This window comes from Sciurus vulgaris, assembly GCF_902686455.1.
Source record: "Sciurus vulgaris genome assembly, chromosome: 9".
Taxonomy (NCBI): Eukaryota; Metazoa; Chordata; class Mammalia; order Rodentia; family Sciuridae; genus Sciurus; species Sciurus vulgaris.
Window position 1 is genome coordinate 141,028,191 of NC_136469.1, and position 20,024 is coordinate 141,048,214.

Here is a 20,024-nt window from a genome sequence, read left to right on the forward strand (position 1 = left end):
CGTGTGCTCCACCCCTGGAGCCCAGGGTCACCGAGCTGAGGACGTGAACGTGTGGGGTGAAGGATCGGGGCTGGCGATGCGCTGGTCCGCCACAGCCCCAACCCTGCCCTCCACTCCTGCACGTGGAGAGCAGCCCTGAAGCTCCACGCTCCCGGGACCCCCGCAGGCCGCTGCCCTGCTGGGGGTTTGCTCCCGGGCTCTGCACTTTAAGAAGGATCTGGTTAATGCCCAACAAGTGCCGCCAGGGCATCTGACTACTTTAGGACCTGCAAGTGCCTGGAAGCTCATGTTTATGTTTAAGGAGAAGACAAGCCACGCGTCAGCCTCTACGTCAGAATACCGGCCTCTGTCTCGCTGGCCGAGCCCCGCGCTGCCTCTGAATGAGGCCCTGAGGCAGCACCCAGAGCAGGCCTTCATCTCAGCGCCCAGTGCTGGGAGAACCCCCTGCGGAAAGGGAGGCACGTTGGTGACGGTCATGCCCGCCCCATTCCGCTGCCCCGGAGTTGAGCTGAAGTATCAGTAGATGCTGAACCTCCCATGAGGTTCCGAGTCCCAGGCTGGTTGTTCCCTAAAAAGGTCAGGAACCATGGCCATGGGTTAGCTGTCTGTGGGGCTTCTCTCTGGGCCACCGTGCTGCAAGCTGGGGACCTTACAGATCACGTGGTCAGATCACTTTCAGTCCACAGCTGCAGGTGGCTTTCAGAAGTCACCAAAGCCCATCCCACCCAGGGCTGGTCAGCGCTGATTCTACTCAACCAGAACAAAGAGCTGAAGGACAAATTTTGGTTCCAAATTACCTCTGTGTTTCCACACCTCAGACAGCTCCAGGAGTATGTGCTGGTGCGCAACACCAGGTGCACACAAGTGTGGGCTCGGGCCTTGGGTCACTCAGACTGGATCAGTCCTTGCCAGACGCTCTGTGGTGTGCTGGGTTGAAGAGCTCCCCGCAATCCACATCTACCTGGAACCTTAGAACGTGACCGTATTTGGAAATACATTTGCAGATGTGATCAGTTGAGGATTTGGGGATGAAATCATTCTGGATTTAGGGTAAACCCTAAATCAGTTGACCAGTGTCCCAGTAAGAAGGGAAAACAAAGACACACAGAGGAGGAGGCCACGTGAAGTCAGGGCAGAGGCTGGAGCCACGCAGTCACCATCCACGGAGCACCAGGGCCGCTGGCCTCCAGTAGACGCTGGAAGAGACGGGAAGGCTCCTAAGGCGGGCAAGACCTCGACACGGACTTCTGCCCCCAGAACCATGAGGAATCAAGTTTCTGCTGCTTCAAGCCCCTTGGTTGGTGGAATGTGCTGTGGCTGACCTCGGAGAGGAACGGGCTGGGCGGGCAGGAGGGGGCGTGTCTAATGGGCTTTGCTTTCGAGGAACTGAGAGCCTAATTTGTACCGTCTCTCCGAAAAGGGTGATTCTTTTCTTATCACGGATTCCACATTTCCCCCAGCATCCAAATTAGCTTCTGCAGCGAGTTTATTGCTGTATAATATTTTCCTGTTCCGATTAGGCATGTGCCTTTCCGACTGCGTCTACATTCAGTGTTTTTGCTGATAAGAGGGTACAGTGAATAAAAGAAAAGGTTTGGGGGCTTTATTAAACGCATTTATCAACTAGAGAACAAGATGATTTTTAATGAGGCTTAAAGAAGCAGCCGCAGCTCGCGTGGCAAACGCTGGCTGTCTATCCTGTCCCCGGCAGAGCACCAGGCGCGGGCTGTGGCAGGGACCGCGGAGAAGGTCTCCTGGAGTGACTGGACGGCACTGGCTCTGCTGGCCAGAACAGACGCCGGCCAGGAGCCGAGTCTCCCTCCATCTGAGCCTCAGCCCGGGTGAGGGCCTGTCTTGTCCCAGGGGAGCTGGACACGAGAGAGGGACACACGCAGCTGGTGTGCACACACAGCTCCACTCAGGACCAGAGTGCCAGGTCACACCTGTGCACAGGTGCAGTCAGAGTTTTGGGGTGAAACCGGTATCTTCCAGCATTGGTAGTGAAGCGCAGTGCCCCTCAGCATCTGCAGGGTTTGGTTCCCAGACCCCTCAGATACCCAAGCCCCCATATGTGGTGCGTCTCCTACAGGAAGTGGCTCAGCATAAACCTTCCCTGTGCTGTGCTTCACCGCAGGTTCCTCATCACACCTAACACAGGTGCGTCTGGTGGACGGCTGCCATGCTGCCTCATCGGGAGGACAGGAGGGAGCCTTCTGCACGTGCTCAGTGCAGATGTGGATTTTTTCTAGGTGTTTTCAACCTCTGGTTGAAGGAGTGGTTGTGGAACCCCCAATGCAGAGGCTGGCTGGACAGCTGCCTGGTCACTCAGGGCAGCGGCTCTTCTGTGGGAGCTCCTGACCCCGCCCCAGGGTAGCCTGTGAGGTTGTGGCCTGGACCGAGTAGATACCTGCCATGTCTGTGCGAAGGTGGTCTGGTTCCCCCGTCCCTGCCCACCCTCTGCAGGGCCGATGCACACGTCTCAGCTGAACATTATCCCACGGGGCACATGGGATCCAGGGATGAACAGGACCCAGCCCTGTTCTTAGGGTGTCCCCTGGAGGCCTGCGGGTACCTCTATGTGAAGAGATGAAGGAAAACCAAGCAGCAGCACCCTGGGTGCTGGTCATGCAGTGGTCTTACCCTGAGCAGGGTCCCGCCAGGCAAGTGTCCCCCTGTTGCAGAGAGAAGGAAACTGACTCTGCGGTGCTGTGTGGACAGGTCAGGGGTCTGCATCCGCTCCAGATGGCGCTGTAGCTCCAGCAGCATGTCTGCATTCAGGGCAGGAAAAGGGGGAAGGTTGCAGGGGCACTGGGTCTGTTTGTTTGTCTCATCAGAACAAAAGTGCTTCCAGAGTATCTCCAACAGTCCCCTGCTTAGATCTCACCACAGACCTGGGCGGCAAGGCCACTGCTGGCCGTGGGAGTGGCTGGTAAGGTGGGGATTGCAAGCGTCCTGGTTGCCTAGCTTAGGGTTCTCAAGTGTGGCACCTGCACGTTAGCACTGCCTCGGAACTTGCTGGAAACGCCAATGCTCTGACCCTCCCCATCTTGACGAGGCTCCAGTCGAGCTGAGGGTCCCCACTGCGTTCCTGGGCACGTCCCATTCTGGGGCTGGCCTCTCGGGTGCCAAACAGAACTGAGGGAAGGGCCGTGGGCCTGCTGGGCAGAGAGCCTGGTGATTTGGGGACCTAGCGGCCCCTGCGGGGGGCAGCCCTCGGGCAGCTGTGGTGGTTCCCGCATGTGGGGCGAGGCCCGTTCCCACCTCTCAGCACGTCTAGTGGAGTCAACACGCTTGACAACTGCACGTCTGGTGGTTCCAAGGGACACTGCTCTTCAGAAATGCACCTCAGCATCCCCCGGTCACCCGAGCCCTGTGGCGGCTTCAGGTGCAGCAGTTAACGATGGGGAAACCTGCCCCTTCCCCAGACCCAGTTCCAGGGAGGCGGGACACCCGGCTGAATCTGGAAGATTCCAGGTGGAGCGGGGCAGAGGGTCACTGGAGAGATGGGCTGTCTGACCTGCTCCCATGGCCAACTCCTCCTGCTCTGGGCTGACGACCCTAGGTAACCGCGAGGTTTCTAGGACTTGCCTCTGGCCACCTCCACCTGTTCATGCACCAGGTGGCTTTCCCCAGTTCCAAGTGTATTCTAGGCACGTGGCACCAGTGTCAGCATGTCAGATCCGAGAGGTGTCACGCTGGGCCACATGCTCGAAGTCATTTACATATCTACTACTGCTTATTAAAATATCAGTGGCTTTGGCGTTCAACTTTTCTCAGTAACTCACCACCCGCCACTTCCTAGACAAGACGGAAAGGGAGGTGGGTGGGACCTGGTGTCACCTCTAGGAGGCACAGGGTGGGACCTGGTGTGACCTCTAGGAGGCACAGGGTGGGGCTGGTGTGACCTCTAGGAGGCACAGGGTGGGACCTGGTGTCACCTCTAGGAGGCACAGGGTGGGACCTGGTGTCACCTCTAGGAGGCACAGGGTGGGACCTGGTGTCACCTCTAGGAGGCACAGGGTGGGGCTGGTGTCACCTCTAGGAGGCACGGGGTGGGGCTGATGTCACCTCTAGGAGGCACAGGGTGGGACCTGGTGTCACCTCTAGGAGGCATGGGGCGGGGTTGGCGGACAGGACCCAGGAGGGCAGCAGCCGGGCTCCCTGACAGGGAAGCCGGAGGCGGCTGGCCCTGCCCACCTGCAGAGGTGAGGCTGGACTCCACAGCCACCTCCTTGCGGTGGCCCCGACCAGCGGCCGCAGGGTGGAGCCGAGGGGAGGTTTGCTGCAGAGACAGAGGAGCCCACGCAGTCCCCACCAGCTCAGTGCCTGGCTCACTCACATCACTTGATGGAGCAGGAAGCCACAGGTGTTTAGGGAAATCTCCCTCCTGGAAGAGACCAGAGTAGAGGGAGGCCATCGTTCCTCATCCCCAAACAGAGCGCGTGCCTCAAGAGGCGGGTGGCATGCCCAGCACTGTCCTCAGCACCCCTTGAAAGTCAGGCACCATTGTCTCCATTTTATAGGTGGGATGACTGAGGCACACAGGGCTGGGTGGCTCGTCCATGGACACAGTGAGTGTGGCCACGCTGGGCTGTGGCCTAAGTTGTCTGGCCGGGTAGCTGCAGAAGCTCCAAGGAGGGCATGGTCTGCAGTGGGGAAGGAGCGTCCTAAGACAGCAGGCTCCTGAGCTGAGCTGCGTGTCAAGGCCAGCGAGGGAGTTCCCAAACAGGAAGATGGGGTCACAGCAGCAGTAGGGTCCTTGGCTAGGTGGCTGTGCCACCTGGTGGGCCGATGGCAGGTGCCCTGTGGGACCTGGGGCTCCCTGGAGGGAACTGGGCATCTGCTGCATGCTCCTGGTCACACTAGGAGCTGCAGGCTGAACTGGCATCCCCTTGCCCCTGACCTTTGGTGAGTGACTGAGAGGTAAGAATAAGAATTTCTCTGGCAATTATTCTGAAAGTAAACAAATCCAGGTCAGAAAAGCAAGGTCTGCTGGGTTAACTATTAACCTGTCTCTTCTGAGCATTTTAGGCTGGCACCGTGCTGTTCTGACTCTGGCTTGGCACGGACACCGTTCCCCATGATTACCCTCCACCGCTGAGTCTCAGTAGCCGAGGAACGGCGTGGGTTCATCTACTTTTTCACACCTCTGCTTCCGTTACGCCCTGACCAATCAGTCCTCTTCATCTGTGTGAATAACGCGTCTTTCCTAGTTATTGGAAACTGGCTGTGACTCAGTCTACGCCAGAAATATTTACTGCACTTTCATTATGGAGATGAGCTGCTTCAGTCCTTCCCTACTTAATGAACGCGCGTTGAGTCCTGTGATCTGAGCACTGTGCTAGGTCCTAAGGGTACAGTAACGAAAACGAGAGTGGCCTTTGACCCCTGAGCTTGGCGTCTGTAGGGAAAGGTGGACTTTAGCGGATGCACAGCTGACACCTCCCTCCACGTGCTGTGAGGACATCCTGAGGGGAGGGCAGCCTGCCTGGCACGCGGGAGGAGGGAGCAGAGTGGCAGAGGCACCGGCAGTGGTTTCCAGCCAGGAAGAGCCCAGCGCCTGGAGCCCAGCGGGTGCAGTGCCTGCTGGGAAGCCAGGCTGGAGTGGCGGCATGGCCCCTGCAGCCCTGACGGGTGTTTGCTCTTTCCCTGGTGGAGGGGCTCAGGGACAGTGGGCAGAGCAGGAGCACTCTGCCTGTCACACACGTCCCAGCCGGCAGAGGCCAAAGGGACCTTGAGAGGCCACTGTCCTGGTGCAGGTGACAAAGGTGGCTTAGACCCGGGAGCCCTCTAGGATGCACAGGTGTGGTGCCTTGGAAGAGGCAAGGTGGGCCTGACCTGACACAGGGCAGAATGAGGAGAGGACGTGGGCGAGGAGGAGTTCCGGGCTCTGCCCACCATGGTCTGCGTGCACCTGTTGGCTGCAGGGCTCAGCCTCTGAGAGGAGCGGTGGCCTGGGCATCAGGCCACACAGCCTAGAGGCCGGACGCGGTGAGAGGAAGGACGGAGGGCAGAGAGTGGACAGAGAGTGTGTGCCACCCAGGCAGAAGGGGTCAAGGTGTCCAGGAGCCCAAGTGCCAAGGGGACCACTGGGCACCTTGCCCAGGAAGCCAAGCAGGCAGTGGCCAGTCCCAGGAGGACAGAAGGACACGGGAACTCAGGCGTCTGGTGGCCACTGTCCCCTGTTGTGGCGTGCGGATGGGTGGAGGTCAGGCGGAGCTGGGTGGGGCATGAGGGTGCAGAGGAGCGGAATGCGGGCCCCTTGGGGGACAGAACGCTGGCGGGAGGGTGGTGTGGACAGCGCCCCCCACCCCCCCAGTGGCCCTCAGTGCCGGGTTAGACAGGCAGGAACCGGCCATGAAGGGGGAGCACCTGCTGCAGGGACACTGGGGTCTGGGGGCCATAGGCGGGGAAGGGTCTGCCCAGAAAAGGGATCAGCATGCACAGAGTTTCAGTGTCCCGTCCCCCCTCCCTGGCCCTGAACCCTCGTATCCTGCAAGCGGCGGGTGAGGGTTTGCCTGTGTGTCTGGTGTGGGGAAGAGGTGGAAGGTGCCGGGCAGCTCGTGGGCCCCAAAGGGTGGAGGGCAGTAGCAGATGGGCGTGGTTGGAACCAGAGCCCCTGTGGTCAGGGGCAGCAGGGGTGAGACCCCAGGAGAGGGAGACAGGGTCTTGTAAGCCTGACTGGTTCCTGTTTTCTCTTTCTTTTGCAGTCAACTTTGACCATTTTCAGATTCTGCGGGCCATTGGCAAAGGGAGTTTTGGAAAGGTAAGAATGGAGGATTTCAAAAAAATTCATCAACAAAATGCCCAAGCCCAGACCCCGGGCCGACGCCTATGTGCGTCTTTGGGTGTCGTTCTGGGGATGGTTGCTGGCCCTGGAATTTCCTTTTGGCAGAGAGATTTCAATTTGACAAATTTGAAATGTGAAAGGAAGTCTGAATGGTTTCCTTCGAATCAGGGTAATTTTATTCTGAAAACTGAGTTACCACCGTGGCCCTGCGTGACGTGAGTGACGGTGGTAATTATTCAAGATTGCTAAAGGGAAATTCCGCAGGCCTGTCACAGAAGCCGCTCTTTCCAGCCGGCATTCGTCCTTCGGGAGTTCATGTTTGGGATCCTCGACTGCCTTGGGTGAAGCCTGGGGAAGTTGTGGGGGCTTTTACCAAACAGAAGTGCTCCCTGGAGCAAGTCCCATGGGCCACGCTTACCTCGGGCACCTACCGAATGCCAGGCGTTCTCTCATATTTCAGCAACTGCTATTATCTCCATTTTACAGATGCAGGAAGGAGCAGCTTACCCAGGGTTGCACAGGCAGCAAGTGTCAAAGCTGGGATTTGAACCCAGGTCTGTTTGAGGACCAAGGACCTGCTATTTCAGTAACTCCATGCCTTGGTCAATCCATTCAAATACGGAGTTTAGCTGAGTCATTTGACCTGGGACGTTGGATAGACTCAACCAACCTCCCCTCCCCCATTTCCTTGTTCTGGGAATGCAATCCGGGGCTAGTAATTGAAAGCACACTGTTCTAGACTCTGTTGATCGTTAGTAACCCAAGCAGGTCCAGACCCTTTTCTGAAAACAATATGTTTAGGAGTCATTCACTTAGCAGAACGTTCTGGAGCTGAGCCAAGCTCTGAGACTTCAAGATATCCTTCCTTCTCACATGATTGAGACTTAAGTGCTTCCTGCCTTGCCAGAATCCCATTTCTGAGTCCTCATTGTACACATGTAAAATGTCAGCCAAGCTAGGTGCAGTGGCACCCCCTGTAATCCCAGTTACTCGGGAGGCTGAGGCAGGAGGATCACAAGTTCAAGGCCAGACTTAGCAACTTAGTGAGGCCCTGAATCAAAAAAAAAAAAAATGCTGGCTGTTTGTCCTGCCACGTGAGATAGGGCACTTGCTAACTTAATAGCCAGTCACTGGGCTGCTGACCAGCCACATGAGCTGCACTGGACTTTGCCGTCCTGACAAAACAGAGGGCATCCTGTGGGCAGGAGTCTTGTTCAGAGAGCAGCGTGAGCGTGCCTGTGGTGGGTGATTTTCTGTGTCGGCTCCGTCTGGCTGTGAGACGCGGGTATTTGGTCCAACACTGCGCGGTGAAGGTCCTTTATTTTAGGTGAAATTAGCATTTAAATAAGGAGACTTTTGAGTGAAGCAAAGGGCCCTCCTGCAGGTGGGCGGGCTTCATCTGACCAGTGGAGACCTGGGAAGACCAAGCTCTGTGAGGCAGAAGCAGCTCTGCCTCCTGGTGGCCTTGTAGTGGCCGTCCACTCTCCCCTGTGTGTCCAGCCTGCTGGGTGGCACACTTGCTAGCCACTACGATTGTAAGAGCCAGTTCCTCAGACGGCATCTGTCTGTCTGTGTCTGGGAACATGCACATCCTACGGGTTCTTCTCTGAAGATCCCCCACTAAGGCTGGTGTGATGGTAGGAGAGCAGGAGCACCCGTCGGCTATGTGACCTGGGAGGACCTGGGGGCAGCCGCCAGAAGGAGCGGAGAGAGAGGAGACTGAAGCCTGGGGAGCTGTCTGCGCCCCTCTGCCAGGGGCTCTTGAACCCAGCCACGTCCCTGGAAATGGCGCCTCAGACAGAACAGGGGCCACTCTGGGAGCCCTGGTGAACCCCGCATGCCTGCCTTGTTGAGGAGCCACCCAAGCCCCAGTCCCACCTGCTCCTGCTCACCAGGTCTGAGGAAGGGGTGACCGGCGCTGCAGGCCTGGACCATAGGGTAAGGGGCTCTGGAGGTCCTCACAGGAGGAGCTGCGGTGGTCCTTGAGACAGGCTTTGCGTCCCTTCACCACTACCTGGACTCGAGTCCCCTCCTCTCGTGCCTGCACTTCCTGAGTCTAAGGATGGGGGGCCAGGACCAGACCCTCAACCTCCAGGGCCCAGCTGCCTGCCCGCCTGCTGGGGCCTGGCCACCTGCGGTTTTCCCGCTGGACCTTTTCTTCCCAAGGTGCATTTAGCAAAGCTGCTCCTTGTGTCCCCAGCCCCCATAGCCCATGCTGGCCTCCTCCTCCAGGAGGACCCTTCTAGAAAATATGCCAAATGAATAACTTTCCCTCTGACACTCAGTCCAGCCCCACTGTCCGGGGTGGGTACCAGCATCTTCCCCACCTGAAGCAAGTCCCCCGTCCATGCGACCACCTGTTCCCCACCCTGCTGGGCTGGCTGCGTCCCAAAGGGGTTGCTGAAGGGTTGGCTGGTTAGTCAGTGTCTATAGGAGCGACTCATCCTTACACAGCATCTGTGGGAAGCAAGAATTCCCCTCGGAATGGCCACTAGCACGGTGCAGTAGCTCAGCGAGGGCAAGTGTGTCAAGAGCCAGGCACAGCGTTGTCCGGTGGTGGAGCCTAGCTCTGAGCGTTTCCTCAGTGCCCTCTGAGGGGCCGTGGAGGTGTAAGCGAGGTGAGCTGGGAGAGCCCTGGACCTGCTCCCCAGCCTGGCCGGCCCTCTGCCGGTACTCACAGGGCTGCCCGGGTGTCGGAGTGAGCAAGTAGAGGCCAACCGCCTGGGCCGTTCTGAAGTGCACTGCGTCCAAGTTCTTGTCGGAGAGGAACTTTGTGGTATATAATCATGGCACTGGCACAGGAAGGCTGTTGTGTACTCCGAAGTCCCAAAGTATCTCACCATGCTTGACGTCTGTCACTGCAGATGAGTGGCGAGGCAAGACGGGGTCCAGCAAGGCTCACTGTCTTTGATGACATTTATTCTCCTTGGAGATCTGAAAGCTCTGGGCTTAACAATACTTTTGCCTCTGCCTTTTTTCTAAGATTGTGTCTTATCCTATTATTGGAAGTTTGTGTGCAGTTGATTAAAAAAATCAATAAAAATAAGTTCATTTGTTTATTCTCTCATTTACACTCATCTACCCACCCACCCATACACCTGTCCACCCATCCACTGACCCACTCATCCATACACCTGTTCATCCACCCACTCATCCATCCACCCATCCATACACCTGTTCATCTACCCACTCATCCATCCACCCATCCATACACCTGTTCATCCACCCACTCATCCATCCACCCATCCATACACCTGTTCGTCCACCCACTCATCCATCTATCCATCCATCCATCCACCCACCCACCCACCCATCTATCCATCCACCCACCCTCTCATCCACCCACCCATCCACCCACCCTCTCATCCATTCATCTATCCATCCATCCATTCATCTATCCATCCATCCATTCACCCATCTAACTATACACCTACCAATTCATTCACCCACAATTTGTTTATCCATTTTCATCATGATATGCTGCAGGACTTTTCCTAGTGTTAACTTTTTTTTACACAAAATTGCTAAGAAACTTTGTGTAAAAGTCTTTTATGGATATATGATTTCTTTCTCTAAGGTAAATATCTAGGATTGGAATTTCTGGATCATAGAGTAAGTGTGTCTTTAGTTTTTATTTTTTTAACCAGATTTTTTTTTAACATTCTCTATTGGTTCTTTCTTTTATTTTTATTTATTTTTATGTGGTGCTGAGGATCAAACCCAGTGCCTCACATGTGCTAGGCAAGTGCTCTACCACTGGGCCACAACCTCAGCCCATGTCTTTAGTTTTATACCTGGCTACCAAGAATTTTTCCAACATGATTGAAACATTTTATTTTCCTACTAAAAGTTCCATTTGTTTCACATCTTTGCCAACATTTTAATTTGAGTATTCTGATGCTGGTTGTAGTCAGTCACTGGTTTTAACTTGAATTTTCCCTGATGACTAATGATGATGAGCGTTTTTTCATGTCCTTAGTGACCAGGTATATTTATCTTCCTTTCTGAAATATCTGTTCAAAACATTTTGCCATTTAAAAAAAATGGGTGGTTTATCTTTTTATTATTGTATTGTGGGCTATGTTTTCAGATGCTAGTCCTTTGTCAGATATGAGACTTTTTTCAAAAGACAGGTGTGCTAACTTTCTCTGGTATGTTTTGATTCAGGCAAGTTTTGAATTTTGATGAGGTTTAATTTCTTGAGTGCTTTTTCCTTTTAGGGTCATTGCTTTATGTAACCCACATACAAAAATTTGGCTCAAGAAAACAAACTCAAGTCATAAAGTTTTTCAGGTTTATTTTCTAAAAGGTTTATGGCTTTAGCTTATAGGTTTAGTTTTATGATCATCATGAATTATGATTTTTTTGGTATAGTGTGAGGTAGGGTCAAAATGCATTATTTTTTCTACTTGGATATTATTTTATTCATCTTTTTCACTGTTGTGACTAAAAGGACCCTATCAGCACAATTGTAGAGGAGGAAAAGTTTATTGAGGGCTCAAAGTTTCAGGGGTCTTGTATCAGAGGTCTCCATCCAGAGAGGGCCAGCTACATTCCTTGGGGGTCAGCGTGAGGCAGAACATCATGGTAGAAGAGTGTGGCAGAGAGAAGCAGCTCACATCATCAGGATGCAGAGAGAGACTCCACTTGCCAGATACAGAGTGTATATATAGCCCATGGCCATGACCCAGCCACCTCCTCCAGTCACACCCCAACTGCCTCCAGTTACCACCCAGTTAATCGCATCAGGGATTGAGTCACTGATTAGGTTTAGGCTATGAGCCAATCATTTCTCCTCCAAACCTTCTTTCATTGTCTCACATGTGAGCATTTGGGGGATGCCTCTTCTAAACCATAGCATTCCACCCCTGACCCCCAAAAACTCACAGTTATCTGACAATGCAACATACATTTAGACCATTCCCAAGAGTTCCCATAACCTCAATAGTTTTGAAATTTCTCAAAATTCAAGTCCAAAATCTTCTCTGAGGCTCAAGGCAATCTTGCATTGTGAGCTCCTGTAAAATTAAAAGCATTTTACAAATATCCAAAATATAAAGCTCCTGAGTAAACATTTCCATTTACAAAAATAGAGGCGTAGAAAGAAGGGATGGGACCAAAGCAGGACCGGAATCCAACTGGACACATAGGTCCCGTAGCGCCATGTCTGGCATCTGGAGCACATGGCATCGTGATACTCTCTCTGAAGAGCCTGTGCAGCTCCACCCCCGTGGCCTTGTTGGTTATAGTCCAAGTGGCCTTTCTGTTGATTTGTCTTTGCTCAATTCCTGCAGCTTTCCTAGGATGCTATCCCATACTGGCATTTCCTAATCTCAGGGTTCTCCACTGCAGCTTCAGCTTTCTCCTCACATCTCCACACTTTGACTTCTCAGGGGGTGCCCGCAGGGACTCCAACCCTGCTGCACCTTGCCTGGCCTCTAGGGCCTTCCTTTGAAATATTGGTGGAAGTGTCCATGACGTCTTAACTCCAGCATCCTGTATTCCTGCAGAACCAGCACCCCATGGTTGATGCTAAGGTCTGCTGCCATCTTGAGCAGTAGCCAAGTCCCCAAGGACCCTTGCTGCAGCAAACTCTGAGTGTCTGGGTGACTGAGCATGTTGAAAAAAATTCCCAGGCCCCCTTGTGCAAGAAGGGTGCCCCACTGGTCCCTTCTCAAGAGAATTTCATTTTTGCACCCTTGAACCTGAGATGGGTGTGGTCTCGCCAGCTCCTGAGATGTCTTCGATCCATCTTTCTTCGTGTCTGTAGGCATAGTCTTCAGCATGTCTTTAGTGGCGGTAATGTCTTTAACAACTGCAACTTTCTTAGCCCTTGTTTTACTCAGCCCTTTCAAATTCACTTTTTCCCAATCTTTCTGCTCTGCCTTCTGCCTGTTATCAAAATAAGTTTGGTTAAAAGTTTCCAGCAATATCCATGCCCTCTGCCATGAATGCTATGCTGTGTAGAAATTTCTTTCTCCAGATTAACAAGTCTTCTAAAATCAGCCTCACAGATAATCTCAGGACGTGAGCAAAATGCAGACAACTTCTCAGCCAGAACATAACATGAATGGCCTCTAGTCCAATTACCAGTAAGTGTCCTTCTTTCCCTCAAACCCTTTTGAGCCCTGTCTTCATTGTCCATAGTCCCACTGGCATTCTGGTCTTCTGAGCTCCCACCAGAATCGTCCATTAAGCTCCACTTACAACAGTCTAAAGAATTTCCAGCTAGCACTGCTAAGCATCTCAAAATTCCTCCCACAAATTCCAAACTGCTCCAAAAACTTGTGAACCACAGGGTCAGGTCAGTCACAGCAACCACCCTACTCCTGGTATCAGTTTCTGTTTTAGCCTGTTTTCTTGCTGCTGTGACTAAAAGGACACAGTCAGAACAATTTTAGGGGAGGAAAAGTTTATTTGAGGGCTCACAGTTTCAGAGGTCTTCGTCCATAGAAGACTGACTCCATTCCTCAGGGTTCAAGGTGAGGCAGAACATCATGGCAGAAGAATGTGGTAGAGAGAAGCAGCTCACATCATCAGGAAGCAGAGAGAAACTCCACCCACCAGATATAAATATATACCCCATAGCTTCCCCGCCCCAGTGAATCAGTTCCTCCAGTCACAGCCAACCTGCCTCCAGTTATCACTCAGTTAATTCCATCAAGGGATTGAACCACTGATTAGGTTAAGGTTTTAACCCAGTCATTTCTCTCCAAATCTTCTTACATCATCTCACATGTGAGCTTTTGGGGGAAACCACATCTAAATCATAACATATCTATTCTTGAAAATACTTTTCTTTGTTCATTGAATTGCTTTGGCATCTGTGTGAAATACCAGATGGCTCATGAAAGTGGAAGCTCTTCTTTGGGACTCTGTTCTGTTCATTTGACCCCCTTCCTAATACTTGTGCAACTGTCAGGATATCTTAGTTACAATAGATTTCTGTTAAGTCCCAAATCAGATCATGTAAATCTTTCAAATTTATTATTTTGCCTTATTGTTTGGGGTATTTTAGGTCTTTTGATTTTCATAGAAATTTTGGATTTGCTTGTCAATTTCTACAAAAGACTGGTGAGATTGTAGTTGTGGTTACATTGAATTTGTATACAAATTTAGACATAATTGATCATAGTGGTGAGTCCTATAATCAATGAACATGTTATGTCTCTTTGTTTCTATGTATCTCTATTTTTATTAAGTATTTACAATTTTATTTTAGTTATTTTTATTATTTTTAGGCAGTGGACTTACACTTTTTGGCATTAAGATTTCTCTAAGTGGTTTATGAGTTGTTTTTTTTTTTACCTTGTTGTAATAGAATTGTTTTTCTCTTTTAATATTTTTTAGTTGTCAATGGACATTTATTTATTTATACACAGTGCTGAGAATCCAACCCAATGCTTCACACATGGTAGGCAAGCACTCTTCCACTGAGACACACCCCAGCCTTGGAATGGTTTTAAATTTAAGTTTTCATTGTTTGCTACCAGTTGTAAAAATGCTATTGATTTTTTATCTTGATCTGAAATGTTGCTGATTGATTGGTTGAAATACTTGTTTTGTAGTTTCCTGGATATTTTTTATGTCATCATGCTATCTATTGGAAAAGGTAGTTTTACCTATTTCCCTGATCTCTATGCTTTTAAAATCTTTCCATTATTGTGATGGCCAAAACCTCCAGTGTGGTATTGAGAGGTCATGAATGAGAGCATGTTTGTTCTTTTAGTAGAAAAACACATTCAACATTTCACTGTTACAGATGAAGTTATCTCTAGGTTGTCTTAAGATACCCTCTGTCAGACTGGGGATCTCCTTTCTGGTGCTAGTTTGCTGGAAAGTTTTATACTGTCTGGTCATTAAATTCTATCAAATGCTTTTTCTGTATTTATGGAAATGATATTGTTCTCTTATTTTGTAACTGTAACAGATAATATTGATTTTCAAAGTTTAGACCAACCTGGCATAATTCAGATTAATCTCACTTGGATATGGTATTTTATCCTTTTTATATCTTGTTGATTTGACTTGCTTATATCTTATTAGAGAATTTTGCATTTTTTCCATAAGGATTATTAAGCTACAATTTCTTTATTTTTGTAATGTCTTTTGACAAATTTGTTTTTAGGATTGTATTAATCTCATAAAATGAGATTTACACTTTTTGGCATTAAGATTTCTCTAAGTGGTTCATGAGTTGGTTTTTAAAATCTTAAAAATGAGACATTTTTCTTTTATATTTTCTGAAAGAGTCTATGTAAGGTTAATGCTACTTCTTTGAATGTTTGATAATATTTAGAAATTAAATCATCTGAATATTGAATTATCTGTCTGGTAAGGCTTTTGACTTTAAAATCAACTTTAAAAATAAATGTCTACTCAAATTTCCTGTTTTTTTTCCTTTATGTGAATTTTGATAAGTTGTTGTTTTCAAGGAATTTATAAATTTTCTCTAGATTATCAAATTCTTGGCAATAAATAATATTTGGCATAAAATAATTCATAATATTCTTAATTTTAAAAATCCAATATAATCCCTTTAATTTTGTGACATCTGTATTGGCAACTTCTCATTTATTTCTGATAGTACCAGTTTATTGTATTTCTCTGATTTTCTTGATGAGTTATATTTTTAGCATTTCAAGGTGAAAATTTTTCAAGGTTTTCATTGATTTTAGATATTTCTCTTATGTAACATAAATATTTCAAGCTATAAATTTCCCTCTAAGTACTATACAGCCCCAATTTATTTCACAGTGTCTGCTAAAGTTACACTTTACATAAAATGTAGAAGCCTTATAGCTGGAGAGGACCATTACCACCCCATCAGCTTCTATACCATAGTTGTCAAATGTATTACATCTTCTTAATTTTAAAGTTTTCAATATAATGCTAGTGTTTTGCTTTAAAATGCATATGTATAACTATATCCAGACAAATGCTCTTATATATAAAAGTTAGAAAGCTGTCCTCGAGGTTTACACATTCTTTTATGAAGGTTGAAGTTCCATCTGGTATCATTTCCATTCAGCCTGAAGAATTTTCTATAGTTTATTATGCAATGCAGTGCTCCTGTTAATCCATTTTCTTATTTTATCTTATCTGAAATATGTTTATTTTACCTTCTTTCTTGAAGAATATTTGTGCTGGATGTACATTTTTTAGTTGACAGGTTTTTATTTTCTTTCATTTACTTTAAAGATTTTGTACCATTGTGGCCATCCTCCCTGAGTCTGATGAGAAGCCATTGAATTTTGGATGAACATTATCTGGGATATACTGTGCTACTTTTGTCTCTCACTTTTCAAAATTTTCCTTTAAGTTTTTTTTTTTTTTTTTTTTAAGTTTAACTATGATATGACTAGGTGGGGTTTTTTTGTTTGGGAAAGATAGTCTCTCTTTGCTTGGACTTCCCATGATTCCATTTATTTCAGTCATATTGGCCTTTATATCATGAAGCATTGTCATTTAGCTGCTGCCGTGCTCCTTATGCTAATTATAGCATCCGGGTCATTTTAAACTACACTTCCACTGATGGTCTTTCCTACTGAGAGTGGGCCACATTGTCCTGGTTCTTTATACAGCAAATACGTTGGGGTTGCATCCCGGGCATGGTGAATGTTAAGTTGTAGAAACTTTGGATTGTATTCCTTTTAAAAATATATTTTTAACCAGCGGCTGAGTTGGTCGGACCAACACTGCACGCTCTTGCGTCCCGTGCAGGCACACAAGTCTCAGGCTTCTTCTGGTCTCTTCTAGCTGACTTCTTTCCATCTGTTTCCAGCAAGCAATGGGCAGAGTTTATGTGCCACATTCAAGGCCACTCTTCTCTGGATTTCTTAGAAGAATTTTAGCCCAGTGAGCTTAGGAGTTTGCCCGTGACCTCATGGACTATGGCTGAACTTAAACAGTAAGCAAGAAAACACGTGAAAATCCCACTGGACTTGAGATTCCATGGCTTGAGGAAACTCGAAGCCTCCCCTTTAATCTACAACGGAGTTGCTGTCACCTAGAGGCTGGTCAGCACGCACAGCATCCGTGCTTTTGGTCCTGAATGCTCGTACCTCTTCATGACATTTTACCAGATCTGCTCCATGGCTTGGTAATTTTTTTAACTGCTAGAGCCTGCCGCCATCTCTTGAAAAATCTGTCTACCTTCTCTGCCCACATCTGTGATGCTGGTTGGCTGCTGTCCTGGCTCTCAGAACCTAGTCTAGACATAAAATGTCTTAACTCTGTGGTCATAATGGATCTTTTGAAAAATCCAAGCTTTCTAGTCGGCCTGTTTTTATGTCGCCCTTAGGTTTAGCGATATCTTGACCACATGCATCATTTCTTGTAATATACACAAATGTTCAGTATTTAGGATGAGGTTGACTTTCTTTAAAGGAATAGAACAAAGCTTTGTTCCAATCAAAATCCCCAGTGGTTTCTGCTCTTCATGGGGGAGGCGGGTGAAGTCTACATGACTCTTATCAAACTAGAGTGCAGGTGGGCTAGCATCAGATGCAGAACACCATCCTCCTAAGAGCAAATGCACATCTGGGCTTTGCTTTCTGCCTCTGGCAGGCTTGATATCCGGCATTTATTAAGAGTTTTCAAGGAAGACGTTTCATTGTGAATGACGACAATAGCCCTGGTTATCAGGCAGGAGCACATGTGAACTCGCAGAAATCTCATTTTACTCCTGAGCTGCGAGAAGTCCCTCCCAGTGTGGCACCAGAGTACCCGCCTCAGGCAGGCTCTGCTTTCAGCACGAATGATCTGGTGGCTGCTGTAACCCTTTCGCGACTGCGTCCTGGATCTTTGCAGTAGGGCAGAACAATCTCTCTACATCCGTTTGGGAACCGGACTGATTCCGATCCGGATGAGTTGTGGGTAACTGGGGACGCAAATCCCCCTCTCTGGTGCTGGCTTTCCCACTGGGAGGTGGAGGGGGACGGGAGGACCACAGTGCACTGAGGGCGCTGCCTGCTCTGGACGCCCATCCCCTCCTCGCCATGATAGTGTCCCTTCTAGGAACGCCTCCCTTGCTCTCTGTGGTCCAGGGTGGCTGTCAGTCATGTGGCTCCCACTCACCCACTGAGATGGGCACGCAGTGCGTCCATGGAGTGTCCCCATGACCTACCCCCATCTGTGGCATCGGAGGGGAAGGCTTGTCTCTGCCTCCTGTGTGTGGCACACTGTGAGGAAAGAGGTCTGCATTTGTTGGTGGCCCTCTTTGTCACCGTTGGGGAAGCTGAGGTTTATCTATAGAAGGAAAGAAAAGCAGAGAGGCAGAAACAGACGTGGGAGGCCAAGGGAGCCTGCTGGAGAGGCTCTGGCCGAGGAGAGGCAGCACAGGCCTGGCTCTTCTGAGTTCTCCACCTTAGGGCCGCCTGGGACTCCCCAGGACAGGCGCACTGGAGTCCTGGGCTCCTCCAGAAGCTCATTTTGAGCGTACACATACACGCACACCCTACACGCACACACACACCCACCACGCGACACACAGACACACGCATTCATGGGTGTGTACAGGCACGTGCACACAGACGCCTACACGCAGACGGGACCCGCCAGCTCCACACTGCTGCCACGGAGCCCTGCGACAGGTCACTGGCAAGAAAGAGCTGAGCTCACAGATTCTGAGGTTGGGGTCCTAGCCTGGGGAGCGCTGGTGTTCTGGGCTCCTGGTGAGGAAGGGCCTGGCGGGCGGCAGCAGCAGTCACGTCTTGAACCAGGAAGCAGGTTGAGAGACCAAGGACCGTGGGCTTCCAGGGCACTGCCCCCACGACCTCAGGACCTTCCACGAAGCCCACCTCTTTAGGTCCACACCACCTCCCAGTACCACCACTCTGGGTCCCAAACCTTTATATGTGGACCTTTGGGGGTCACTATCCATATTCAACCCAAAGCCCACACAGGCCTACCAAGCAGAATGTTGACGTGCAGGACAGACGTGTGTCTAGCGTGCATCCACCAGCCTGCTGAGCGGTGCGTGCGTAGACCCAGACACACGGGGTATGGTATGTCGTGTAGTGTGCTCGATTCACACAACACACGCAATGGAGGACAGAGGTGAGTACGTAGAGTGGATGGAGAACCTAACAGCAGCACACGGCAGGTAAGGGCAGGTTGCATGGCTGTGTCTCTTGTCCCTCCACCAGGGACCGGGGGCATCTCCCACATCCCTGCTTGAGACGGGCTCCCCAGAGTCTCACTCTTATGTGCGCCCCCCCCCCCCCCGCCTCCTCCGGCCCTCTCTCTCCACCCTCTGGGGGCTCCTCCTGACCCTTTGATGGCTGAGCCAGTGGCAGCAAGCCAGGGTGAAGAGGCACTGTGTGTCACCAACAGCTGGTTCTCGCCAAGGGACGACTCCAGCGGGCACCTTCGGGAGCGCTCTGAGCAGCTTGCTTCAGGAGCGTCTTGCTTGATTGGCAGGTGGACCCTCTGCTTAAAGGGCTGCAGAGTTGAAGCAAAGTAAACACAGAGATGATTAAAATTCATGGACTAGCTGGAGGCTGGCTGCTCATTAAAGAGCCGAAAGTGACATGGAGTTATGTGATAATAGCTCATGGTGTCCCTCAAAGGAAGATGCTGGGTAAAATTGAGCAGGAGCTGCAGAGATTACAATCCCGGGCACGACGCTGCCTTCTCATGCCTTGAGGACCAGTCATGATCTGCTGTCTCGTTCCACACTGCCAGCCGTGCACGGGGGCATGCAGATTCACGGGGAGAAAAATACTTGATTAATAGCAGACCAACCAATTTAGGGTTCAGACTGCAACAAATCCATTTAGGAATTAAGTGAGGATGAGATTTCACATGCGTTTGTCCGTTTGAATGTTCAGGAAGAAATTGGCTTAGCAGGGTTTTTGTTCACTCCTTAAAAGTATTCTTTTGGAATCTTTTTCTTCTTTTAAGTCGGTGGGCCTCCCAGATAATAGCACAGTCGAATCCTCAGCAGGAGTTTGGGTTGGACAGTGGATGCTCATGGATGATTGTTCTGCCCTGGTATTATTCTGGGTTCCTGTGTTGGTGTGGGGAAGAGGCTGACCAGGGTCCCTGATGCCATGGAGCTATCAGCAGTGTGGGGACAGCCTCACCTCACTGAGAAGGGACCTTTAAGCTAAAACTTCACTGCTAAGAGGAAAATGGCAGGTGAAGATCTGGGCAGAGAGTGGTGCAGAGAAAAGCCCAGCAGAAGCAAAGGCCCTGCGGCAGGAGCGAGGTTAGCAACAGGCAGGCAGTA

The 20,024-nt window shown here is 50.1% G+C and overlaps 1 protein-coding gene across 5 annotated transcripts in view; it reads left to right on the plus strand.

Annotated features, from left to right (window-relative positions):
- Positions 1–20,024, plus strand: part of STK32B (serine/threonine kinase 32B) — a 293,670-nt gene that overhangs the window by 81,481 nt on the left and 192,165 nt on the right. For 2 of the 5 annotated variants that reach the window (XM_079154359.1, XM_079154357.1), the window contains exon 2: positions 6,711–6,766. In XM_079154359.1, the coding sequence (XP_079010485.1) occupies positions 6,711–6,766 (56 nt within the window). Of the gene's footprint in view, positions 1–5,684; positions 5,760–6,371; positions 6,507–6,710; positions 6,767–20,024 lie in introns of those variants that run through there. The other 3 variants (XM_079154360.1, XM_079154356.1, XM_079154358.1) reach the window with 3 other exon arrangements.